This window comes from Bos javanicus, chromosome 12 (assembly GCF_032452875.1).
Source record: "Bos javanicus breed banteng chromosome 12, ARS-OSU_banteng_1.0, whole genome shotgun sequence".
Lineage (NCBI taxonomy): Eukaryota > Metazoa > Chordata > Mammalia > Artiodactyla > Bovidae > Bos > Bos javanicus.
Window position 1 is genome coordinate 28,558,014 of NC_083879.1, and position 27,101 is coordinate 28,585,114.

General features: G+C 34.8%; 1 protein-coding gene across 8 annotated transcripts in view; it reads left to right on the forward strand.

The window, feature by feature from the left end:
• Nucleotides 1–369: 369 nt before the first annotated feature.
• The window catches only part of N4BP2L2 (NEDD4 binding protein 2 like 2), an 86,626-nt gene continuing 59,894 nt past the window's right edge, over nt 370–27,101 (forward strand). For 2 of the 8 annotated variants that reach the window (XR_009739957.1, XR_009739956.1), the window contains exons 1-6: nt 370–455; nt 1,728–2,971; nt 9,195–9,319; nt 13,324–13,412; nt 13,800–13,876; nt 16,284–16,427. Coding sequence is in view for 3 of the 8 variants with exons in the window: in XM_061434814.1 (XP_061290798.1) it covers nt 1,728–2,971; nt 9,195–9,319; nt 13,324–13,412; nt 13,800–13,876; nt 16,284–16,482 (1,734 nt within the window). In the remaining 5 variants the exon portion in view is untranslated. Of the gene's footprint in view, nt 456–1,727; nt 2,972–9,194; nt 9,320–13,323; nt 13,413–13,799; nt 13,877–16,283; nt 18,660–27,101 lie in introns of those variants that run through there. The other 6 variants (XM_061434814.1, XM_061434815.1, XR_009739958.1 and 3 more) reach the window with 6 other exon arrangements.

A 27,101-nucleotide genomic window follows, 5' to 3' on the forward strand; every position in this document is an offset into this window, starting at 1 on the left:
TTATGTATCTGCATATACTCAGAACAGCTTATGTATGTGTTTTGGATGTCAGGCACTCACAGTGTCTTTTCATTTAGGGGTGAACACCAGACCAGGTCGATGCCTATTTTAGCCGAAGTTGGTATTTCTAAACAACGTCCCGCCTCCAATCTAAGAACTACTTCCGGCCTTCGCCTTTTGTCCTCAGCGCGTATGTGAAGCAATGCATTCTGGGAGACGTTGAGATTTCCAGGCTGGGTGTGAATTCCGGACTTCGTTTCCCACAATGCCTTGGCGCGAATTCGTAATTCCTGCCGGGGTAACTGTGAGGTGGTCGCCATCTTGCGTACGGAGTCGCGGCTTGTTTCTCGGCTCCTGAGGTCCCGGCTTTCAGTCCCACCCGGTATCTGTTTGGGGAAGGTCTCTGCAGTTCTTTCACCTACTGTTTTGAGGTCAATGCAGAACTGTGGTATAAGGTGAGTAAACAGACCATTTTAAGCGAGGTGGGGTTGTGGTGGGGAGGTTTTTCAGTTTCTTTCTTCTTCCTTAAGTGGCTTGGCTTCTCGCCGGCGCTTGACTGAACCCTTTAGGTTAGCTGTATACAGAAGCCGGGAGTGAACCTTTGGGTCTCGGAGCTCTTTGGAATTCCTAGATAGAACCTGAACGTGTCTCCTTTGGGACAGAAAAATTGGGTGAAGCGCTTTTGCCCGGGCTGCCCTGTTTGGAGGTCAGGAGGCCTTAGGGTTCAAGTTGTGTATAGGCCTCTCTCCTTTCTCTTCCCTGGGTCTTTTCTGCTGTTTATAATGAGGAAATGAGAAGCTGAGAAGCGGCCTAGGAGGGGCCTGTTTCTGGGAGGTTGGCGTTCTCTTCAGGTGTATTTTCTTTCAGTCCCCTTGGGGCCGTCTTGTCCCACTCGTGTTTTTGCCCTTTCCTTTTGCTCTCGTGTTAGAGAAAGGAAGACCAGAGAGCGGGCGGAATGAAGTATTGACCAAAACAGGCTTTTGAATTGTACTGTTGAGGGTCCCCCAAAATTTTCGGGGGAAGCAGAGTTTATTTATCTACGAGATGGACGAACCATCTGGAAAAGATGAGGGCTTTGATTTGGGGAGTTGCCAGATTTCTAAACATCACATATTTCTGTCATTTCAGGACAACTTAAGTTACTGTTTTTTTCTTTAAAATCAATGTAATACACACACTTGGGGACACTTTTACTCTCCTCGCAAGAATAGGGCCTATAAAGACTGACATTTCAGTTAATCTGACGTTTGATTGCTAACACTTGTGGTTGTGTGAGGTTTGCTAAGGACCTAGTGGTTTTAAACAGGAAGACATTTATGATACAGTTTATTACAACCAGTTTGGATCTTTGTCATTTTGGTTGGCACACTTACTGTCCTTTTTAGTACACGATTGTATATCTGTGTCATTGAAATGTGTATTACTGATTGAGCTTTCCAAGCTTGCTTTAGTTTTTGCTTAGGTTCTTGAATTCAGAAATACATGAGTTAGATTAAATAGGAGATACAACTTTCTTTAAAAAAGGATGTTTATTTACCTTCAGTGAAACTCCTGCTTTAAATCACAATGTCATAACAGTAGTACGGGATTATAAAATTACAACTTTAAAATTTTCGTGTTTTGTGAAAATGGTTTTTAAATGCTTATATCAATTGTTTTCTTCTGTTGTTTCTGAGGAAATTTTTGTTTAGGTTTTTAAAGTATTAGTTGTGTGATTTTCTCCTCAGATGCCTTATGGTGAAGTTGAAACTAAATCCATGGGACATGAGGAAGAACTACTAAGTGAACCATGCTCCAAGAAATTGAAGTCTACTGAAGAGGCATATGTTTTCCCCTATCATGGTAGTGGTAATTTTTACAGAAAGCAAGAGAAAACTGGAAGTGATTGGACCCCTGTAACCATCACTAATGTTAGAGGACATAGTTATCTTCAGGAGGACAAAACCCAAACTACAGATTTGCTGAAACCTGAGCATGATGGGATGCCTAGTGACAGACCGGATGTTATTGAGTCTGTTGATTCACAAGTTGTACAGGATATACATCCTCCATTGGTATCCACAGATGATGAGATATATAGCACAAGTAAAGCATTTATAGGACCCATTTACAAACCCCCTGAGGAAAAAAAATGTAATGAGGGGAGGAATCAAGCAGACACTATCAATGGTAGAGACGGCAAAAGAAAACAAAACAAACAGAAATTTAACTCCAAAAAATCAGAGATTGACAATGAATTGTTCCAGTTTTACAAAGAAATTGAAGAGCTTGAAAATGAAAAAGATGATTCAGAAAGTAGTTGTAAGGAACCCGAACCCTCTGAGAAACAACTCATTGCATATTATCAGAACCCTAATAATGATCTGTTAAAATCTGAAGAAGAAAAGAAAAAATATCTTAGTAATGGCCTTCAACCACATTGTGGTTATCAACAGTGGGTGGGGAATGAGCCAGGTAAATATCCTTGTAATGGACAAATGATACCTACATTTTGTGATGATTCATTTACTTCCTTCAGGCCTGAGTGGCAAGCAATGGATTCTTTTGTAGTACCACAAGACCCTCATCTTCCCAGTTTTAACTATCACTTAAATATTGAAAGATTCAGTGTTCCACCAAATCCACCATCAAATATTTTCCATTCCCAGGATGACTTTGAGATGCAGAATGGATATTTTATAAATAGTTGTCATGCTAACTGGGATTGTTTGACTTTTGATGAGAACAATGAATATACTGACTGCAGTAGTGATCATCCCTCTAGAAATGACTACAGTGTGCAAGATGGGTATGCGAGTAATGGTTTCTGTGAAACCAGTGAAAGATACTGGAAAGATCCTTCTGTGGAGGAGTGTAATGGAACAGACAGGTTTATAAACCAGCAGTTTGAAGAGGAAAAGTTACATAAATTGCAGAAGTTACTTATTCTTTTAAGAGGTTTGCCTGGTTCTGGGAAAACGACATTGTCTCGGTAAGTAAAGGATACCAAGTGAATACTTGGTAATTTATTGCTTTAAGATCATGATAGTTGTAATCAATGGCAAATGCTTTTATGTGTCTTGTAAAAAATCTTTAATTTGTTATACTTGAGAATGGCATATGATGGTAAATATTTTAAAAGATGTTTTCTGATAGAGGAAAGGAGAATTGACATATATATTCTTATTAAGATCCTGTTAAGGACTTTAAAAATAGATTCACCATGTGAAATAATGGCTGTGATGAAAGCAAATGCTATTTGAGAACTGTGCTGCCCTTCAAGTCAGCTATTCAAGAAGAGTTGGATTCATAGGTAGAGAACTTGAGCTTTGACTCAGTTATTTCAGTTTGTGACCTTGGACAGGTTTCGCCGTTAATGAATAATACTTATTTTTCTGGAATTATGAGAAGCAATGAGATAACCCAAGGAGAGGAATTTTGAACTTGTTTTAAGAACTGTGTCGTGTTTGTACCATTGTTGATGGAGGGAACCTGTTTGCAGTTTCTTTAAGAGTTTGAAGTGAGCAATATCTGAAATTAGTGAAGTTAGAACTGATGATGTTTTATTGTGTGGTGAAATGTTTCAAATTCCTGTCTTTGTTTACATTTTTAAAATATTGATGCAGTCAAACACATTTGTGCAGCTATGAAAAGCAATACAGATTCTTTGTAGTTTATATAGGATGATTTCGAGGTTTATGCTAGATAAGAGGGAAAAGAGTTTATTTGATGTCTTTGTGTGATGATAAAAAAGTCAAGGAACTATTTTGTAAATGGTTTATATTTATTTGCAAGACAGTCTAAAAAACTTACACAGTATTTCTTCAGAAGCAAGAAATTAGAGAAAGATTTAAGTTATATAGACATTTCAAGCTAGATTGTAAACTTTTATTTTGTGAATGAATTTTAAGTCTGCATTTTGATTCCTTTTTAGTGAAAATTTTGTAGAGAAAATGATATTTCAACCCTTCTTTAGAAAGGATAGAAATTAGGAATGAAGTCTTAAAAACATGAGCGTTCTTCTAGATTTGGAATATCAGAAAAGAGATGGTTGGAAATTGGATGAATGCATCTTCTGGTGAGGACCTCTGGTATAGAATGCAAAAAGAAGGATTAGGTTTGGAACAACATATTGGAGTGTGTTGAAACTGAAAATGAATCAAGTGTAGTGGCAATTCAGTAGAAGTTCAAGGAGACGTAATTGTAGTGGGAGATGAGAGGTGATTATATTTAATATGTTGTTGTTCAGTCACTAAGTCATGTCTGACTCTTTGCGACCCCATGTATATTTCTTTATTTGAGAAATTAGGTGTAATAAGAATGGAAGTTACAGTCACAACTACCATTTATTTATGTTACTGTTTTTAGGTTATAGAGTACTTCCGTATATAACCATCTTGGGAGATGAATTAGCCTTTTCACTTTTTAGAAGCAGCAGAGGCTAATAAAAAATGAGTTCAGGTTCAAGGACTTGGGAGAAGTTGTAAAAACTGATAAGAGATCAAAGTGGGGATGTAAATGAGGGTGTGTATCTTACCTAATCCTTCACTTTAGTATCTATCACATGGGTTGCTCTATACCTGACTCCTGGCTTTGAATAGCTTGGTTAAAGCAGCAGAAGTATCTCTTTAGGTCAGCACTTTTTTGAATGAAGTAGGAATGGTTATTTGGGATTGGATATGAAGCCACATATTCTCTAGTGAGGAATGGTTTCATGTAGGATTTAGCTTTTCAAATGAGCTTTGAAAAAAGGAGTAAAGATTTGGAGGATCAGAGTTGAATTAATTTGGGGCACTAAATTAAAATATAACATTGTTTAGTATTGATATGTGGTAATGAGTTATAGTGAGTTAGATAAATTTCAAATTCTTTGGGGATAGTATTCAAGTCCCTTTCTTCCTTTAGTCCTTACCTACCTCTTTATCTTCATATCCTTGTGCACTTGAACTAGTACCCTGCCCTCCACTGCAGGAGACATAATATGTGTCCTTTCATTTTTCTCAGGATTTTACTTATTTAGAGGTTTTCTTACTTGCCTCCACTTTTGATGTTTTGGTTTCTCATCTCAACCCTCAAGACAGCATTATCTTTATTTACTGATAACTGACCTAAAAGCCAACTTGGTTACAAGTGGCAGACGCTTAGTGTTTACCACAACTTAATGAACAGATTTCGATGAAACCAGTCTTACATTAAGTTTGAATACAAGTACAGAGTTTAAATATTTACAAGTAAACCTGTGCAAACCAGTTCACACAACTTCTGTAAGTATGACAAGGTGCCAGCTCTTTATCCTCTTAGGTAAACTGACAGCCTTTTGATGAAAGGTTCATTTGAGGCAGAATTCAACAATATTCTAGAGATAGAATTTTGTTGCTGTTGCAGTTGGCAATCAGCCAAACTGAATCCTTTGATTCCATAATTGGTCTCAAGACCATTTAGGGATCAAGTTTGGGGTATCATTCTTAGAGGTGTGGGCTAAAGATTTTGCTAGATTCTTATACTGTGTTCTTGCAAGGAGGAGGCATAAATCGAAATTACTTCAGCAAATCCACATTCCTTTATGCTACAGATTTCACCAGAGTATTATCAGAAGCAGTAATTTCATCATATTAGCAAAATGTCTGGAGTTGATCAGGAGTAAAAGATAGTTGAAGTACTTGTCAGAAAGAGAAAGTCCTACTCTGCTGGCTTTGGTGATGAAGGGACCATGAGTCAAGATGGATATGTAGGTTGCTTTTAAAGGAATGCTAGTCTGACCACAACTGATATTAACCTAATGAAACTGATTTCAGACTTCTGACTTTCAGAACAGTCGGATAATAAACCTTTGTTGTTTTTAGCCACCAAGTTTGTGATAATTTGTTATAGCAGCTATAGAACACAACAGTTTGAAGAGAGGAAGAGATTTCATTTTTCCTTCCTTCTGTTGGAAAAGCTCTTAGTTTAAACTCCAGAGGAAGGATTGACTTTTTCTTATGTAGAGTAATTTTCTTCTTTCAAGGAGTATTTGGAGAATGAAGTGTCCCAGTAGTCTTGGGCCAGAGGATATGCAAGGCCACTCAGTACATAAGGAGGTAAAGAATTCATGCAGTATCAGTTTTACTCAGAGGTTTTTTTTTTTAATCACTTCTGTTTTTAAATATATATGATGTGTTATAGAAAACATATAGTTTTTAGAAATTAAAAAAAATAAAGCAGGAAAATTACAGTGATTCTATATATAGTAGACCATTTTGGGGAGTAGGACTCTCAAAATGACTCTTAAAGAATACAGCTCATTTGTTACTCAAGTGAAAGAGTGTAAGTACAGAGTAAATTTTTTATCTATGGTTGTGTTACAAAGTTCCCTGAAGCTGACTTGTTAAAGCAATAAACATTTATTGTCTCACAGTTTCTGAAAGACAGGAATCTGGATGCCTCTTGTTCAAGGTCTCCAATGATGCTGTGATCACCATGTTGCTTTGGGCTGTGTTTTGGTCTGAAGGCTTGTCTTGGGGGAAGACCGGCATGGAATCTCTCTCAGAATTGTTGACAAGACTCATTTCCTTGTGAGCTGTTGGATTGAAGGCCTCAGTTTCTTGCTATCTGTAGGCTGTAAGGTCCCCTCAGTTGAGGGGATTATCCAAGGGTGTGGACGCCAGGAGGCAGGGATGTTATGAGCTATTGGTTTTGGCTCTTCCACCATTGTTTATGTGATTTTGGTGGCCTGATTTCAGAAATTATTTTCATTTCTGAATTTGTTTAATACCACATTGTCAAGGTTGTTGTGAGGATTAAATGGAATCATAAAGGTATATATATAAAATGCTTGGCACATACTAGGTCCTCAGAAAGATAGCTATTTTGAAAAAATACGAATCAAGTGGCCAGTGGGACCACATCTGAAGTTTTTATTGTATACTTGATTTCTCAAAAGTCTAAATTTTGGCATTCTGAGAATCCATTTTAGTACCTGTCGTAACTTGGGAGGGTTCTAATAGAATCTAAGAATTTTGAAAATACTGATAGTCTTAAATAATTTACTTTTGGTTCAGATGGTTGATATGACATTAGATATATCTAGATTGATAAAGGTATTTTTGAGATAATTCAGGGAATTTTGAAACGATGCATGAGCAGTCTAGGAGGAAAAAGTCTCCCCAAGCTAAAATTATTTGCTGTTGTTATGATTTATACACCTAAGATATTCTTCATTGAGATTTGCTCATGTTTGATGTTGACATGGGTTAATGATATAAATTGATTTACTATCCCTTCCCTCCCCACTTTTTTTTTTGGGGGGAGGAGGTTAAGCATTTCTTGGGTACAGAAGATCCTATACTCTTGTAGTACGGTATTATTAAACCTAGAGGATCACCTGCTAGTAAAGTAGTAGAACAGATGGGGAAAAAAAAAAGAAACATATATGTTATCCAGGAAAGATAGTATCAGGTTTCTGGTACTTTGAAACATAACTAGGTATCATCTAGTTGGTTATGATCAAAATATTTTTAGACAATTGAGCTTTGGTTTGGAATGCTAATATTGTGGCATTTTTTATCACTTATAAACAAATAGGATGCCAAATGTGTTAGATGGTATATTTTGGGAAAATCATGGCCAGTTAAAAGAGAAATCTAGCTTTATCCTCAAACAATTTAAACCATTTACTTTTTTTTAAGATTTATTTTTTAATTGAAGGATAATTGCTTTACAGAGTTGTGTTGGTTTCTGCCAACTTCAACATGATAAACCATTTACTTTGGTTTGTTTAAAGTAATTTGAATCAGAATTCTATAAGTGGAAGTATACAGTACATTTTTTACATTTATATATGATTTTATTTTTGTATAAAATATATGCAGTTTTATCTGAGGAAAGGAGAGATGTTTGTTTTAATAGTTGAAATTCTTTTTTACTTTTATTAGGAAGTATTCTTGAATCATCCCAGGACAATATCATCCCTCCCACCACCTTCTACTCCCTTCCCCTTCTCAAAAAGAGATTATAGAATTACATATGCTCAGTTGCTTCAGTCCGCTCCATGAACTGTGACCTGCCAGAGGGACAGAATCCCTCTGTCCATGGGATTCTCCAGGCATGAATACTGGAGTGGGTTGCCATGCCCTCCTCCAGAGGATCTTCCTGACCCAGGGATGGAACCCACATCTCTTAAGTCTCCTGCATTGGCAGGTGACCTCTACCACTAGCGCCACCTCGGAAGCCCAATACAATGATAATCCAACTGCCTAATGGTTGAAGGAGGGGAGATAAAGTGAAAGTCGCCTCAGTTGTGTCTGACTCTTTGTGACTCCATGGTCTGTACAGTCCATGGAATCCAGGCCAGAATACTGGAGTGGGTAGCCTATCCCTTCTCCAGGTGATCTTCATGACCCAGGAATCAACCAGGGTCTCCTGCATTGCAGGCGGATTTTTTGTTATTGTTGGATCCAAATTGTTCCTACTGTCTTTTCCCTTTTCTCAGCACATCTCTAATCTCTTTCATGAGTCGCTGGTTATGGGAATTCTCTTACACTGAACACTTGTCAATCTCTCTGTGCTTAGGAGTTAAAGGTGGTAAATCGTGAGAACAGACCTTGATTACCACTGACTTGTTCTGAGAGTGTGTTCTTTGTTCAGTATTTAGTAGTTAATTTCATTTAGTAATTTAATCTCTTAAAAGTTAAAAACATGATTATACTCTGGAGGATCATTGACTGTTTCACAGCCTTAAACCACAAGTCTCACTTTCAGGTCATGCATGTTTGTGCTTTATAGAAATAGTATATCAAAGCTGTCAAAACTTATCTTTATCCAAATGTAGTTTTCCCCAGATGAATTGCTTCGTTAAGCTTGCTTGTCTTAGGTTACCTATTGTGTTAAATTTAGGCAATTTTAGACACCAAATACAAATTCACTAAAGTTAAAACATGGAAAGTTGACATCATTTTGAATTGAAGAATGTTTTTAAAAGTTGCAATATAAAAAGAAAAAAGTTGCAATATAGAAGCCACTTTAAACAGTTTTTATTACTGGCTATTATTATGTAGATTTAAGTGTGAAGTGATATTTGGAATCTGAAAGCTTTTAAAGGTTCAACTCTTGTGCTGTTCTGCCTCCAATATATTAACAAATATGTACCAGCTATTCATTTAATAATCTTTCCTATGTGGCTTATTTCTGATGGTTATAGATTTTATAAATGGCACCTTTATGATTTCTTTTATTAACAGAATTCTGCTTGGTCAGAGTCGTGATGGCATTGTGTTCAGCACTGATGACTATTTTCACCATCAAGATGGGTACAGGTATAATGTTAATCAACTTGGTGATGCCCATGACTGGAACCAGAACAGAGGTTTGTTTTGGGCCAAGTCTCCTGGGATAGAATATTTGACTAGGAGTCACAATACCTGAATTTTTATTCTTGACTTTTTTTCTTTTTACCAACTGGATGACTTTGACAAGCCATCGAAAGAGCTTTGAGACCCAGTTTTTCATCTCTTAGAAGCAGTGATAATCATACTTACTCTACCTGATTGAGGTGAAAATCAGAGAATGTAGTTAGAATATTTTTTAAACTGTAGATAGTGTAAATAAGCCAGTACAATAAAAGTATAGGAGGTTTTGATATACTGCTTTATACCTCATGAACAAATTCAGAAAACCTCTGATATTACCTCATGAACAAATTCAGAAAACTTTGATATTTTTGTAATGTGTTACCAAAAGTTATTTCCTCGAATAATGCTAATATTTTCTAAGGCTTAATGTCCATGAATATTAAACATTTTTTTCACTGATACAAAAAAGTTACTTAATACACTTTTTAGAGGCACATGGGTCAAATTTGCTTTAATTTCGGAATAGTAATTATTAACCTTGGCTGAACATTTGAATCACTTGGGGATTTTTTTTTTTTTTTTAAACTCATGCCCAAGTATTAGCCTCAGAGATTCTGGTATAGTTAGTCCGATGTCCTTGTGTGCTCATTCACTTCAGTCATGTCCAATTCTTTACGACCCTGTGGACTTCCAGGCTCCTCTGCCCATGGAAGGATTCTCCAGGCAAGAATGCTGGAGTGGGTTGAGATGTCCTTCTTCAGAGATCTTCCTGACTCAGGGATCGAGCCTGCGTCTTCCCAGGCTCCTGCATTGCAGGCGGATTCTTCAACCACTGAGCCATTGGGGAAGCCCCTAGTTGGTCTGGAGTGGATCTAAATATTAGTGTTTTTTGTTTTTTTTTTTTAAGTTTCCTGGATATTCTAATGTTACAATCAGAATGGAAAACTATTAATCTAGAACTGTGTAGGTACATGCTTACACTATAATCTGATTTCTTTTTTAAAAGATTAAGAATGCATTGATGATGAAACATTATTTAAACCTGGAGTAGAGCGATTACAGTGAACAGCCTATTTGCTTCCTTGTGGTAGTCATTTAACTTGTAGGATTTATTTGGTTCAACCTTTTTTTCTTTGTAAGTAAACGGTTGTCCCATTTTTAGTGATGCTAAGATCAGTAGCTTCAGAAGAACAGTCTGCTCCCTGGTTTATTCAAGAATGATTGTTTCCTTAATCAGTTATTTCATTAAAGTTGCAAAATGATTTTTCTAGGTCTGTCATTCCTTCTGTGTTCAGTGGCTAGAATTCTTCTGTAATGAGGAACGTCCTCTTACCTAGAACTAGCAACTAGTGTTACCCTGAAGTACAGTATGTACAGGAAAAAGCAGCATAAATGCTTTTCTTTCTAATTCTCACTTTGCAAAGCAAGGAATTTCAGTGAGGATATTTTTGAATAAAAAGTTTAAATGTCAGATAAGTTTGATTTTAAGACTATTTTCTAGTATTGATTCTAGGATTTCTCCAAATATTTATTTTAGAAAAAAATTTTTTTAAATTAATTCTTTTTTATTTTTTAAACTGCTGCAGTGTTACTACCCAAGTCAAATAAGGATCATACTGGCAGTTCCCAAAAATGCTTAGAGTTATTGGCCCAGAGTTAAGAGGAACAGAAGTAGATGATAAGGGGAATGAGGCAGTATGTCTTTGGTGAACTGGAAAGTTTGTGTGGGACATTTTTTTTCTTTCTGCAATACTAGACTATTTTATTAAAATGATTGTGCCGTGTGACTTATACTTGCTGAACATATTGGTGTCTAGATAAACAACTGGTTTTATTAGTATAGTAAATGTGGACTTTTCCAAGGTAATTTTTAACCCTTTCAAGGTAATGATAACTGGCAATTGCTGGACATTTTGAAAGTTGTGAGCATTACGTTTAATTTACACACATTTATTGAATACTTTTAAGTGCCAGTCATTATTCTGGGAATATCAGTCTGCCTCATGTTTATTAGAAGAATCTAAATTCACCTTTAACTGCTTATAAATTTAAAATATCTCTAAGATGTCGTTATTCTCTTTCTTAGAGTATGGTGGTTAATTTGTTTGAGAAAATGACTCTCTTTATTTGAGTATTCAGACATTGTTTTCTTAGGACCTTTATTTTCCTGGAGTGCACTGGAATGTGGTATTGGACGATAATTATTCATGGAAAGAGAATAATATCTCCATTCCTGCAAATCAGATATTTATTTGGTTAATAAGCTCCTTTTGTAGAACTTGACTCCTTAGAGGTGTAAGCCTGTCTATCAGACATTAGGAGAATTACTTTAATATTTTTTTTTAAAATGAAAGTATGATCACTGTTTGGGGTGAAGCAGTGGGAATTGATAGCATCTTGGTATCCTGTTTGTGACCCAAGTTGTAACTTTCTTTTAATATTTAGAGACGTCGTCTCCCAAATATGTATTTACATTCCACATTAGTCATTATTACTTAGCTTTTAAAATTCTATCTTCCCTTAGACATCTGTATAAATGTTTTCATTATGTGAAACTTAGTGGTTTGAATTCTAAATCCCAGCAAAACTTACATATCATTGCATTTTGCCTCAGCCTTTTAAATTTTATAGTGGGGAGAAGGAAATGGCAACCCATTCTAGTATTCTTGCCTGGGAAATCCCATGTACAGAGGAGCCTGGCAGGCTATAGTCCATGGGGTCTCAAAAGAGTTGGACATGACTTAGCCACTAAACAACAACAACCATCCATCCATAGCCCCACCTGTTAGAGGTAATTTGTGTTACTCTTTTGGAGTGATGCTAAATGACCTGTTTGTTAACATGTAAATTCAAAGCACTAACTGATTTGCTCTTGGAGCATCTGAAGCTTCCAATATGAGGAATTCTCAGGTTTCTCTAGGAAGAGGCATGATACATGCATGAATCTGGAACAACAGCCAAGTCAAGAGGTCCCCCGAGGGCCAAGGTCAGAGAGGTCAGAACCATGAGAGGGTGATCCTTGAGCAGACGCCCAGGATGCAGACAGAGCCAAAGGGTGGACACCACCCCTCCTCCAGCTATGGCCACTGCAGGAAGGTTTCTGAGAGTCACAGGTCCACTAGCCTCCTCCCCATCCAAGTGACTGCTCTTCTACAGCTTTCTGTGAGAACAGTCTTAAATGGAGTCTCTCTCATAAATGATGGAACTCTGTAAAATAAAATAAATTTTATAGTGGGCTCTTAATTGTCTTGCCTGTCATTAACAGGAATCGCTGTGAAATAGTTCTCACCTCATACTGGAATCAATAGCTAGAGACAGGGAGATATAGTTTGAAAAGTTCTGTTTAGCTAAGCTCCCAATTTCAGAAATCATTGTCCTAAGAAATATCCACAAAGTCAGTTGAACTTTGGAATTTAGCTGCTTAGGATGTGAGTAGTGATAAATCCATAGCACTTTTTTTTTTTTTTTTTTTACCTAAGTCTCTTATTTCGAAAGAATTACTGGGAATTTTACCTATAGAAGACAACTTTTGGTGTCTTAGTAACTTTTCTCATCTTTATAGTTTGCCCAAAATGAAATCAGTTACATATTATCTTGTAAATTGCCATTTTCTGTTAAAAGTCTCCATCGTTCCATATCATTAAATGTTTGTCTCTTTTCATACTCAGACCATATTCACATGTAACTTGTCCCTACATTTTCTGTAAATGAAAGCTCTAGACTGAAGTCTTCATTAGCTGTAAGTTCAACAGAATATTTCCCCTAAAATGTTCTTTACAGCTAGTTTTTCAAAACCAGCATTTGGTCTGAAGAAAACCCATTACATATGTTTATGTCTCTTAATTCCACTTAATCTAGCAGAGTCCTTTTATTTCCATGCACTGACTCTAGAGATTGCACAGTTTTGTTTTTAAGTACAAGGATGTAGAAAATTGCTTAATGAATGTTTAAATTTTATTTTATATATTTTTATCTAATCGTTCTGTTTTTTGCTTTTTAAATTTATTTTTTATTTCAGCAAAGCAAGCTATCAATCAGGGGAGATCGCCAGTCATAATAGACAACACTAATACACAAGCTTGGGAAATGAAACCATATGTGGAAATGGTAAATATGAGATATGAGAGAGTTTTTCTATTCTTTTCAGCTTTTTTCATATTCTGAAATTTCAGTTACTTTGATGTTTACTATTAAAACATTTGTCCTTGTTCTCTAAAGAGGTGTGTCCATTTGCTTAATTTTTTAAAAATTGAGAATGGTGCTTATTAAGCAGTATGTTCATCTTGTTAGTTTTGCCTGGACTTGAGAATAGTGATTGGAATTTGACTGTTAAGTAGCCTTAAAATTTTTATAAACCATATTATTTTAAAGATAAATTTGTCTTGGTTGAGCAAATTGAGAAGTATTGTCTAAGTGAAATTTGTATCTGTCTTCCATCCTTTTACTTTAAGAAGTGTTCTCTGGGTTTTTGTTTTCTTCTTTTCTTTTGTGTAGGCCATAGGAAAAGGATACAGAGTAGAGTTTCATGAACCTGAAACTTGGTGGAAATTTGATCCTGAAGAATTAGAAAAGTAAGGCACTCAAAAAATTTTTAATCTCATCTTTTTTTTTTCTTTCTTCTTTTCATGATCAGTTTCTTTACTAGCTTTTGTTTGTTAAATCTTTGATACCTATGAATAGGACTATTACTACTACTACTCACTTTCTATTAAGAGGAGCATTGGCTTAAATGCAGCTTGTTTGAGGCTCTTTGCAGTATTAAATTTCCTTAAATGTTCTTTGTTAAGTGTGTTTGTCACTTCTTCTTACGTGACTTCCTGCATTGGTTCCCAGTTTATTGAATGCTAGTGGAGATCCAGAAAACAGAGAAAAACTAGGACTTTCCCTTCAGCTTTTTTGCTAGGCCACTTCTCTGCGTTGCCTTTCCAACTTCATCTCTTTCCCATTTTAGATCCCATCAGCTTTTTACCTGATGCTTTTCTCTGCAACGTATCCATTATCCGATAGCCAAGATCCAGGGAATCAGTGTGTTTAAGAATTCAGATTTTTTTTTTTTTTTCCAATTTTAGAAAGGTAATACAGAGCCTGTATCTAATTGTTAGCACTCCTAGCAAGAGTTTGGGGCAGCATGGCATAATCAAACATCTCAGTGTTTCTGCAGCAGATTGTGAATGATCAGTCTATTCAGTTGAGAAAAATTTACATGGTTTAATGTTCGGAGTAGATCATGCTGCCATATGAGTACAGGCATGGTTAGACTTTGCTTCTTTATGAGTCAACAGAAAACTGAATTTTCAGAGTATTTTAGATTTCAGGATTTGTGAGGGATTGTGGTCTTGTATTATTTTCAACCCTGATCTTCCATTTGTGTTTACCTTTATCCATTTTCCCTGGTTTTCCTGACAGTAAATCATTTTTCATTTCTTCATTTTCACTCCTCCCACCCCATCTTGGGTGACAACTTTTAACTCACATACCTTACAGTTTACCCATTAAAAGTGTACAATTCAATGGTTTTCAGTATACTCACAGAGTTACACAACCATCACCTCTCTTTTTAAGACCATTTTTTTCTCCCACATGTTTCCCTCTTCTGCTTAAAACTGTTATTCTGTGTATGGTGTTCAACTGCTTTCTTTCCTCCTTGCCTTTTATTCTTTTTGTATCTTTGAATTTTTATTCCTTTGGTGATCTTTCTTTCCCTTTCTAATTTGCATGCCAAATCAAATTTATGAAGAGTTAAACTGGTAGATATTATTAATATCTGGTATTCTTTGCCTGCCCTCTGTGTAATTATTGCTCCTCAGGTAGAAAGAAGAGAGAGTTTAAAGATACTTGGCTTATGTTGAATAAGTGAGTTAATGAAATTGTTGTACATTTAGGCTTTATTTGCATTTGAGACTGTTGAAACATTATAATTCTTTTTTTTTTAAATTTTTTTTTAATATAATTCTTAATATAAAATAACTTTACAAAATAAAGTCAATTTAACTGCTATCTAGTATAGTTTGACAGATTTTTATGTCTTTTTTTCTGGGAAGATGAGTTAGCTTTAGTAAGTCTAGAACTTAATAAATGTAAAATATGTTCTGTGTGTTTTGCCGTGTCCAACTCAAGTTACAGAAAACTACAAGGGTTAAATTCTTAAAAAATTTTTTTTGAGAGACAAGAATAATTCGTAAACTACTTTTTGCTGTCAAAATTAAACTCACAGAAAAGTATATAAAAAATACGTAGCTTAACAAATTTCATAAGTCAGATATTCATTTAACTATTACTCGTGTCACGAGAGCTTTACTAACACTTGAGAAGTTTTTTGAATTCCTTTTCCCAGTAACAGTTCCCTACAGTTACTTGCTTGCTGTTCCTTAAAGCTTTTTTTTTTTTGCTTTTAAAAAAATCCTTCACTTTAGCACCATAGTTTAATTTCTTTCAAAGTTTATATATTAATAAATAGAATTACACAGTATATAGTCATTGTCTCTAGTTTCTTTCATTCGATACTATGTTTGTGAGATATGTAAAAATTGTATCTCTAATAATAGTTTGGTGTTGATAATAAATTTTTTAAATGCAGATGTGTTAAAAATAACTTTTATAAGTTAAACATATTTTATATTGATTTTTGTAAGTCCTAGAAACCCACGCGCAATTCTTCTGCAATTCTCAAAACGGTGTTGCATAATCTTTTTATTTTGTTGTTTAAAAGTTGGGGGTCATTAACTCAGTGGTTCAGTGAATCAGTAGTTAGTTCTATGTGAAGAAAGTATAATCAGTTAACATTTTGCTGTGATATATGGTATTTTAAGCCTTTTTACTATATTGTTTAAAACTGAGAGAGCCCTTTTTTTAGAGGTGTATCTTCTAGTATTTATTTGCAAAATGTAATTTAGACTCTATTCTGCTCTGTTACTCTAAAATAGGTTAATCCTGTACATTCTTAAAAAATAGAATTAAAATCCTTTTCTTTTTTGGTAGGAGGAATAAACATGGTGTGTCTCGAAAGAAGATTGCTCAGATGTTGGATCGTTATGAATATCAAATGTCCATCTCTATTGTAATGAATTCAGTGGAACCGCCACACAAAAGCACACAAAGACCTCCTCCACAGGAGAGACAGAGGTGGGGAGGCTCTCTAGGCTCACATAATGAAGTCTGTGTTACAAATAATCATTAAGTTGGCTATTTTCAGCTAACGCATTTGTTGCTTGCCCTTAAAAAAAATTAGTGAGCCTGTCTTGAAACTTAAGCAGTTTCAGATTTTAACAAAAGACCACGTTGCCTCACAAAAGATGTTCCCAGCAAGTTGTTTAAATTCTGAAGTGTAAATAAAAATTATATAAAATTGTATTTTAAATGTTTTTATAATCTTTTGTTGTAATGCTTTTGGTTATTATGAAGACCCCTGAGTAGAGTGGGTAGGAACCAGAATGTTTTTCTATAATTGAATTTTAAACTGATTTTATCTTTTGTAGATGTCAGACAATTTTATAGTTCATACCTAAATTCAACTTTTCATAAAACTTTAGTATTTTTCTTTGACTACCTTAAATATATAAGAAATACTGACTTGTTATAGGAACTGTAGTTGATTCCTCTATTCATAATACCGGTAAAATTATGTTTTTCCGCAAATTCATCTTTGTAAAGTATTTCTAAGCTGTAATTAGCATATCACTTACTAAAACAAAATTCTTTGTCAAATACCAATACAGTAGGTATATCAGTCACCAGGGGTTTTTTCTCCGTAATTTACGTTTTCATCACCCTTCTTCTTAAGGCATTCCCTGTCTCTCCATACTCCCCAATTCTGGAATGAAAAACAGGGCAATCACTATATAGTTTACAAAAGCTCTTCGTGTTATTCTGATAATATATTACTTTTCTCTATTTAAATTAACACAGGATAATTCTAGGGTAAAAAATATTTTAGACAGCTCCTTAGCATTAATTGTAGGAAGATTTGTCCTCTGGAATGTTTTACTTCTCCAGGTTTTAGCTTTTCTTTAAGGACAACTGTGTATCTCACTTTATCATTTTTATTAGATTGTGTTCCATCACTTAAAATTTTAAAATCGAGATGGAATTCATTTCAGAGATCTTGGGCAATTCATCCTAATTTTGCTTTGATTTATCCATTTTTAGGAAAAAAAAACACAAGCTATTTACAACGGTTGAAAATTTTTTATGTGTTTTATTTACATGGTAATAGTTCATGTCCTTTAAGTCTTCTTTCTCCTAAACCAACCTATCCTAAATCCTACAGTATATTTTTTTCTTTAATTTTATTTTAGATGGAGTATAGTTGATTAACAGTGTTGTGGTAGTTACAGGTGTAGAGCAAAGTGGTGAATCCCATAATCTTTCGATGTTGTTTTAAAACTTTTTAGTGTTTTTTTTCCAGCTTTAAATGTTCTCTCGCATCTTTATATTACTTTTTAACTAATATTAAATTATTAAGTAATACTACTTGCAAGGCTCAAAACTAAACATAGTACTTTTAACAAGGTCTTTATTACATTGCCTTTAATGAGATAATATGATTTTTATTTGTAGTCTCCAGTACTATTTACATTTAAATGAGTATTACTGTATTTTATTTTAACACATATGTATGTTTGTATATATTTGTTCATCCTAACTATGATACAGTAGAAATATACTAACTCATGTTTTATGTATAAATGTATATACAATTATGTGTTCATGTTTCCTTTATTCACTATTTTCATAATTCTTCTGTTTCAGAGTAGTACTTCCTGGTATTTGGGCTTGCTTTTCCCAGCATTTTATTATGTAAATTGACATTTTGAAATAGAAGGATTTAATTTTGGGACACGTGAAACAACTGTTAGGTATATATTGTGTGCTCCTTTCTCTTTGTCTTTATAAAACTTTATTTAGAAGTAATAGTACCATTAGGTTTTGAACAGCAGCCAGATTTATTTCAAGGATCTAGAGAATTGCCTTTGGAAGATACAAATGATGAAGCAACTTGTTCGTAATAGTAAGTCTGTGAAATAAATTTCCAGATTTTATTACAGATTAAATGTCATCTAATATTTCTGAGTAGTAAAGAGATCGTTAATCATTACCAAATATTTTTAAAAGTTATAAATGTTTACTGAGGCTAGGTGGTAACATTCTAGAAGACGTTTTTGTTGGGGCTTTTTGTGTGTTTTTTTGTTTGTGTTTTGGCCACACTACTTGGTAGTATGTAGGATCTCAGTTCCTTGACTAGGGATCGAACCTGCACCACCTGCATTGGAAACATGGGGTCTTAACCACTGGACCACCGGGGAAGTCCCAATTTTTTTTTTATTTTAAGACAGAGTAAATTAAAAGTTCCCCCAAGCATTCTGACTAATGTTATTTTTTACTTTTAAACGGTAACAGAACAGAGAAATAAATATACAATAAAAGATGAAATTCACCAATTAAAAGTTTTTTCATCCAAGTTTTTCCTTCTATTCAGACATTCTTTTTTAAAATTTAGATATTTTCTAATAGACTAGCTCCCTCTGCTGCTTCCTGCCATTCTGAGTTGGTCTCCATCACACAGAAAAAAATGGGCATTACTCATCATATTTAACTAAGGTGAACAATTTAAACAGTATATAGATTCTAGTCTGGTTCAGAAAGATTCTTTTTGAAAAGTAAATTTACAGTTTTCTATATGTCAATACTGTCAATAAAAATATTTGTGTGGTAATTAAGTTGAACTTTTGATGCTTTTTAAATTGATCTTTCATTATTCACTTTCCTAAAAGAAAATATTAGCTTTTTAATATGTGTTTTAAAGTAAGATTGTTTACAGAAGATTGGGTTATATTTTGTTGATGATATGATAGGGTGGATTTAACTATTTGAAGTGTGCTTATCTCTTACCTAATTAATATATATAGCTTATGAAATTTTCCAGTTTTATATATAGGTAAGTTTTGAAAGAATTTATGATATCAAAGCATATAAAATATTTGTTTCACCCATAATTGAGTTTTTGCTATGGTGGAAATGTCTGATTTTCTGAGCCTGGTTTTCTAAGTATTTTCAGAGAAAATTGGTGATGTTCTGTTTGGAAAATGTTGAAGAAATGTGGTTCATGTATTAGTACCTTGATGAGATAGGTGTCCCAGGGTTTATTGAAGTATCATATAGTAGTGTAACATAAATGCAGTCACTGAGGACTCAGTTATTAGGGCTGGAGTGTATGTTTGTCTGTGTTTGTCTGCAACCCTTTATAAATAGAGTAATACCTCTTAGTCTAGAATCATAACAAAATACAATGTTACTTAGTTTTGTTACAATGACCATTCAAAATAAACATTTGATGGCAGCAGAACAGCAGATCATTAGTGGGTTTTAGAGTTAAATTTTGTACATTACAATTTATAAATAAAACTTTTTTTCTCATTAAAATTGTTAGCTGTAATTTTTGTGAAAGGAAAGATTATATTAAGGGATTAATAGATATCCTCTTTGGTGATGGTTTTCTTTTTCTTTGCAGTTAAATAAGACTTGCATATTTTATTTTAAAAATTAAGGTATTATTAAAGCAATTGGCTTCCCTGTATGTATGCCAGATTTTTTTCCTTAAAATATCCTAAGGATGGCAAGAAGTAGTATTAAATGAATTTGTTGAAGTAGACTCTGAAAGGAGTAATTAGTGATTGTCTTGTGTGTATTTTTTATTCCTTTGTTTCCTTTGCTAAGCAGCATTTAAATTAATTCAATTCAGTTGATTCAAATTGCCTAAGTCTTAAGTCTAAACAAATTTCAGTTTTGCCTGGCTGTAAATTTCAGAGCAAATCTTGAAAAGTTTATGATTTTTGCAACTAAAATTAGAAAACTAAAAAAAAATAAAACTAAAAAAATAAAATAAAATTAGAAAACTTAGATTCAGTATCTTTATATAGATTGTACTGAATGGCCTAATTTTTGTAATGGAATATACAGTTTTGAATATCACCTATGGAAATTCTCAATACAGTATTGCTATCAATTTACACACAGAAACAAGGGGAAAGAGTAGCATAAAAATCTCTGAAAAGATCCTCAGAGAAAAAATGAGTTATTTTTGAAGCTAGAACTGTGTCAGTTTGCAATGTTTTGACTTTTTGTTATCTTTAGTAGAGGATAAATTTTGTTTATTTTGGTCAGTTAGATTAGAAATAATCTTTTTCTTCCCTTTCCTCCTAACAAATTTTATTCTCTGAATGATAACCCTGTCTCATTCCAGGTGTAAAAATTGCAGTCATTACAATGCACTTCCCAGCATGAAGTCCATTAACTTTAATAAGCTGTCTTAAGTGTGTAAAAAAGTAAACTGTTTTATCTAATATGGACACAGCCATACTCTAACCCCTAATCTTAGAATTAGATATAGTCACATTACCAAAGCATTGTATCTACTTTGGAAATGACTGAAGACTTCATTGGTATTGTGCAGTTGTTAATATTTCCTTGTTTGTTTTTTTTTCAATTGAACTGTTCGTAAATTAATGGGAAGATGGAGAGGTTTTTGAGACAGCCTATTGGGCTTTTTGCCTTTCAACTTTATTATAGGTAACTAAGGGGGAAAAAAAACTAAGAATAATCTGTTCATTCGTGGTTAAAATTGTGTTCAAGTTCAGTACAGTCTATTAAAATACACTTTATTTGGATTATTTTTTTGTTTTGCAGTTTCATCTGTATCCTCAGATAGGACATGTAAAGATAAAGTTTTACCCTACAACAGTAATTATAATAATTATACAACTTTTTTACCGTCTCTTCAATTGTAGTTCTGGATTCTTCAGTCTTTTTTAGTATATCAGAATGAAAGAAAATTTGATTTGGAAAAGGATCATGAGTTCTTTCTTTTTATTTTTTTTTTTTAAAAAATAAACATTTTTTCATTTTCTTTTTTCTTCTTAATGGTATTAGAAATCATGTTTCTTTCATAGTCTTTTCCTATACATATTTTCTTTTTCTTCACTCCATTTTCTGCTCAGCTATCTTCATGTTAACTTCATAACATTTTTAATGAAGATGGTGGGATGGTAAGTTTCTGTCAAAAACAGAGGTAACTTTTCCCTTCTGTGTACGATTGAAGAACTTTGATATGAAAATAGTTGGAAAGGTTTATAAGAATCTCAGTGTTACTCGTTTGTTGTTGTTGTTTAGTCACTAAGTTGTATCCTACTGTTTTGCCACCCCCTGTGACCCCAACCTGTTTAGCCCTCCAGGTTTCTCTGTCCTTGGAGTTTCCCAGGCAGAAATACTGGAGTGGGTGGCCATTTCCTCCTCCAGGGGCTCTTCCAGACCCAGGGATCAAACCTGTCTCCTGCTTGACAGGCGAATTCTTTGTTACCACTGAGCCACCTGGAAAGCCCTATTCACTGGTTAGGAATCCCATAAGCATACTGTAGTACTTGGATGTATGTATTTGAGAAAAACTTATTTTATAGTACTCAAGCCTCTTCCTGATAGACTACTTGATAAAAGTAGTTGGAAACTCACTCTTATGGAATTCACTGTTGTCATGATTCTTTTATGTGGCCTTAACTGAATGCTTCTGAAAGAAAGCTGAAAGCTATTTTTGAGTTCAACTTTTACAGGTGATTCTTCATATTCTCCAATACTACTACAATGAGCAATAGGAATTTAGTACAAACAAGCCTTAATTTAATAATATTTAAGTTGCCACCATTTAGTTAACGCCTGTCAGTGCCAGTCCCTTTTCTAATTGTAGATGTGATTTTTATAAAATACCCTCACTGTAATTTTTTATAAAGAGGAAACAGAAACTTAGAGAAATTAAACAATTTATCTCCTGTGACCATAGTTTCTCTGGGAAGTGATGATAACTAGGAGTCATATCTAGTTCAGATGTATTCTTCATTGTAGCTCATTTTATCTTTTAAACCACGTAGTTATCTTTGGTTAAATTCTTGTTATTAATTTAAGGTCTTTTTCTAGGCAGCAAAGAAATTCCAGTGGAAAACTGAGTGCATCTTTATGATACATTTTTGAGTGTATAGGGTTAGAGGTATTTTGACTCACCAGTGAAGCTGAGTGAAGAAATCTGAAAGTGACCATTTATTTAGAATGCTTCAGTTCAGTTCAGTTCAGTTGCTCAGTCATGCCCGACTCTTCGCGACCCCATGAATCGCAGCACACCAGGCCTCCCTGTCTATCACCAACTCCTGGAGTTCACTCAGACTCACGTCCATTGAGTCGTTGATGCCATCCAGCCATCTCATCCTCTGTCATCCCCTTCTCCTCCTGCCCCCAATCCCTCCCAGCATCAGAGCCTTTTCCAATGAGTCAACTCTTTGCATGAGGTGGCCAAAGTATTGGAGTTTCAGCCTTAGCATCAGTCCTTCCAATGAACACCCAGGACTGATTTCCTTTAGGATAGGTTGGTTGGATCTCCTTGCAGCTCAAGGGACTCTCAAGAGTCTTCTCCAACACCACAGTTCAAAAGCATCAATTCTTTGGTGCTTAGCTTTCTTCACAGTCCAACTCTCACATCCATACATGACCACTACAATGCTTATTTTAAGTCAAAATTGAAAGCTTGGATGCTATTTAGTGTACAATTATTTTCTGCAAAGTATACATTGATAGTTGATAATCATATTTCAGCAACATCTTTTGAATTGCATTTTTATATATGCTGTTGTGCTTTTACATTTTAATATCTCCTGATTTTAGCTAGCACTTGAAATATGTAGTATTTAATAAATGGATTGTTAAATTGTGTAAGCTATTTGTTTTGCTGATTAATTTTGAGAGAGTATGGGGCTTTCCTGTTAGAGGAGTCTTTGAGGGAGTTATTTCCTAAATAGACCAATACTGTTTTAAGTGATGTTAGTGTATTTTTCTTTTAATGGCCACTTATTTATTAAGTGTGCTAGCAGTAGCTGTCATGGAAATCACATCAGTTTTCTGAATTTCTGAAGAATTTATATTTTTTTACCTTTTGTAATAGTGTCCTTTTTTCTTTTATGTTGTTTACATTAATTTTCTAAAAGAACAATAAAGGTGCCTGTTAAGTTTTCTATAGAAATAAAATATTGAATTAGATTCTGTAAGGAAAGCCTTTGAGTACAAAATGAAGGACTCTTACTGTTGAAAATGTGCCTTATTTTGTTTTAGTTAACTTAAAAAATAGAAGGGCTGGATCTTACTTGATTTTTCTTAATTCCTTAGAGTAGTTTCTGGATTTTCTTTTTGTTGTTGTTTCTAAATTGGAAATCAGAGGTAGAGTTTTTGTTAGAGTGGGGAAGAAATAGCATTGGTTTCATGAATAGATTAAAATAGTTTTTGGTTCATGAAACTGCATTATGAGATTAAGATTATTGAAATATAATGTAACACTGACAAAGATAGGGTTAAAACATTTCATTTTGAATATAAGTAAATTGAAGCATTTATAAGAAATGTGATAGGAGACCTGGGTTAGACATTTTGAATTAATTAGAAAATAGTAAGGAAAAAAAATTTAGTTCTGGGGAGTGATAGGAAAGAAATTGTTAAAGCTGGAGAGCTAGTGGTCAAAAGTGGTAATTTCTCCTTCTGCATCTTCCATTTGCTGTGTAAAGACCAGTAGAGCCCAGGCATTATACTAAGAAAGATTATCTTTCTCTGGTGGCTCAGCTGGTAAAGTCTTTGCCTGCAGTGTGGGAGACCTGGGTTCGATCCCTGGGTTGGGAAGACCCCTTGGAAAAGGTAAAGGCTACCCACTCCAGTTTTCTGGCCTGGAGAATTCCATGTGCAGTTCATGGGGTGGCAAAGAGTCAGACACAACTGACTGACTTTAATTTTCACTTTCTTAAGGGCATGAAAGCATGGTCTTCCTTGTGTTGTCTTTGAAGCTTTGTCCTTTAAAGAGTCAATAAATATTTGTTGAATATTAGACGTCTTCTGCAGAAAATAATCAACCTCTTGATACTAAGGGCCCATTCATCTAATTAGAACAACTGTATAGGGCAGTTCATAATTTAGGAAACATGGAAATACAAAGTTTGAATTAGTTGTGTTTGATTGATACTTGCTAAGAAAGAGCGTCCAAGCAGAGAGGACGGCTCATCCATCTAACTTGTTTTATCTAACAGTATCAGAGCCTTTTGTTTGAAATTTTGAATCTTGTTAGTAGTCTTTAGGTTTGTGATCTATGGTCAAAAAGTTAAATACTAGAATACAGGTAAGTAGGGCAGCCTTGAGACTTTGTTTCTTTTAAGATCATTTAGAGATTTTTTTTTTATATTTTCTTTAACACTTCTATTCTTCCTCTTAACTTTCCCCATGAGACTTCATCATGTCTCACTTGGACCTAGTAGTCTCTCCACATTTATCTTTGCCACAGAGTATTTAGAGAAATGTATAACTTAAACTTCTTTTTAAGTATAAATTACATCCCTCCTGCTTAAACTCTATGTGATCCGTCCCTTGGCTTCTTCCCTGACCCTGTCTTGTATCCTCTGCTCTTCATTTACTGCATTGTGTCTATAACTGGCCTTTTGCTGTTTTTCAGATATGCAAAGTTTGATCTTGCTTTAAACACTAAGCTCTTTTTTTCTTTCTGGAATGCTCTAAATTTTTTTTGTTGTTCCTATGCCTAGCATAATTCTAAGTATTTAGATCTCACCTCAATGTCACCTCCACAGAGAGCCCTAACTATTCCGATCTAAAGTAAAGTAGCCCCACCTCTGTCACTCTGTTAAACCGTCCTGTTGTTTTCATCACAGTACCTGTTAGTAGTTGAAGTTACCTTATTTAATACAATTTGTTGGGGGTCTTTTGAATTAGAATGTAAGTTCTATGATAACCTACTTGTTCTGTTTATAACTGTCCACAGAACCTAATCCAGTGCCTATAGTACTGCAGGGCCTCGTGTGTGAGTGTGCTCAGTCACTTCAGACTATTTGCGACCCTATGGACTGTTGCCTGCCAGGTTTCTCTGTCCATGGGATTTTCCAGGCAAGAATACTGCAGTGGGTTGTCGTGCCCTTTTCCAGGGGACCTTCTGACCCAGGGATCGAACCCAGGTCTGCCGCATTGCAGGCTGATTCTTTACCACTGAGCCACTGGGGAAGCCCTTCTTTTAATAGTATTACTCCCCAACGGTGTTTTCTTTTTAAACCTGTCCTCTGTGCTCCAGATTATATACTTAACTGCCTAGTTGAGATTTCTACCTTAAAGCCTGAAAAATTGAATCTGTGATCTGTCACATCTATGGAACTCCAGAATTTTCATTCATGGAGAATGGATCTACCATCCATCTGTTTTTGTAAACAGATACTTGAGAGTCTTCTTTGATGCCTTCTTTCCTCCTTCATATTCAATCCATCAACTGGGGTATTTGAATTTTACCACTTAATTATCTCGAGTCTCTTCATTTTTGACTGCCATCTTTGTATTGCATTGGCCAAAAAGTTTGTTTGGGTTTTTCCATGAGAATAGTTTGAATTATCATCTCTTTTGATGCTGGGGTCCCCACAGCTGTACTTTCTGTATTCTAGCCCTTTTTCTCCACAGTCTTAGAAGACTGAAATATAATGTATATATAGAAAAGTGCTTAAAGTTTAAGTATATAGCTCAGTAGATTTTCACAAAGTGAACATACCCATTAAACCAGAATCCTACTCAAGAAGTAGAACATTCCCAGCAAATTAGAAGTCCTTAGTGCCCCCTTTTTTCCAGAGTGATCTTTGTAAAATGAAAATATGATCATGAATAAAACCTTTCAGGTGCTTCCCATTGCTGTTAGGATAAAGACCAAAAACCATAATGTGGTTGATGTGGCCCCTACCTTCCTTTCCAACCTCATGTTTTATTACTCCTCATACTTTCTGTGTTCCAGCCCTACTGGCCATTTCTCAATTTCTTGAATGTACTGTTCTGTTCCTTTTTCCTGGAAAGTTGTGTGTGCACACACCCTTTCCATACTCACCCTTCAGATTTGAGCTCTTCAAGGAAACCTTTTTGGATGTAGCAAGCAGGCTTGGTGAAGTCCAAAATACATATTATATGTTCTCATGTACTTTTTTTTCATTAATTTGTATGAGTATATGATTATTTCCTCTCCCTTTTATTCTTAAGTACCATGTGTCGGAGGTTGTACCAGTTTTGTGTGCAGTTACATGGTCATCAGAACAATGAGAAAGAGTGGTATTCAGTGTTCATAGAATAAGTGAATATAGAATAAGTCTCAGCTTGTTCTGGGCTTAATTGTGTTCTCTTAAAATTTCATGTGTTGGAAGTCCTAAACCAGTATTTTATAATGTGACTATTTTCAGGATATAGGCCCTTTAAAGAGGTAATTAAGGTAAAATGAAGTCATATGATTGGACCCTGATCCAATATGATTGGTGTCCTTAAGAGGTGATTAGGATACAGACACACAAAAAGGGAAGACCTTAACAACACTGGAGGAAGACAGCCGTCTGCAAGCCAAGGAGAGAGGCTTTTGAAGAAACGTATCCTGCTGACATCTTGAACTTCTAACCTCCAGAATTGTGAGGTTAATTGCTGTTGTTTAAGCAACCCTGACTGATGCTTTATTTTGGTACTGGAAAGTGGGATGCTGCTCTAACAAATATCTAAGAATGTAGAAATGGCTTTAGAACTGGCTATTGCAGAGGCTGGAATAATTTTGAGCTTCATGTTAGAAAAAGCCAAGGTTGCCTTCTGTGATTATAGGTAGAAATATGAACATTAAAGCTGATTCTGCTGAGGGCTCTGAAAGAGGGCTATCAGGATTATACACTTAGCATGTATAATCCTATTGATAGAAATAAGAAAAGGGTG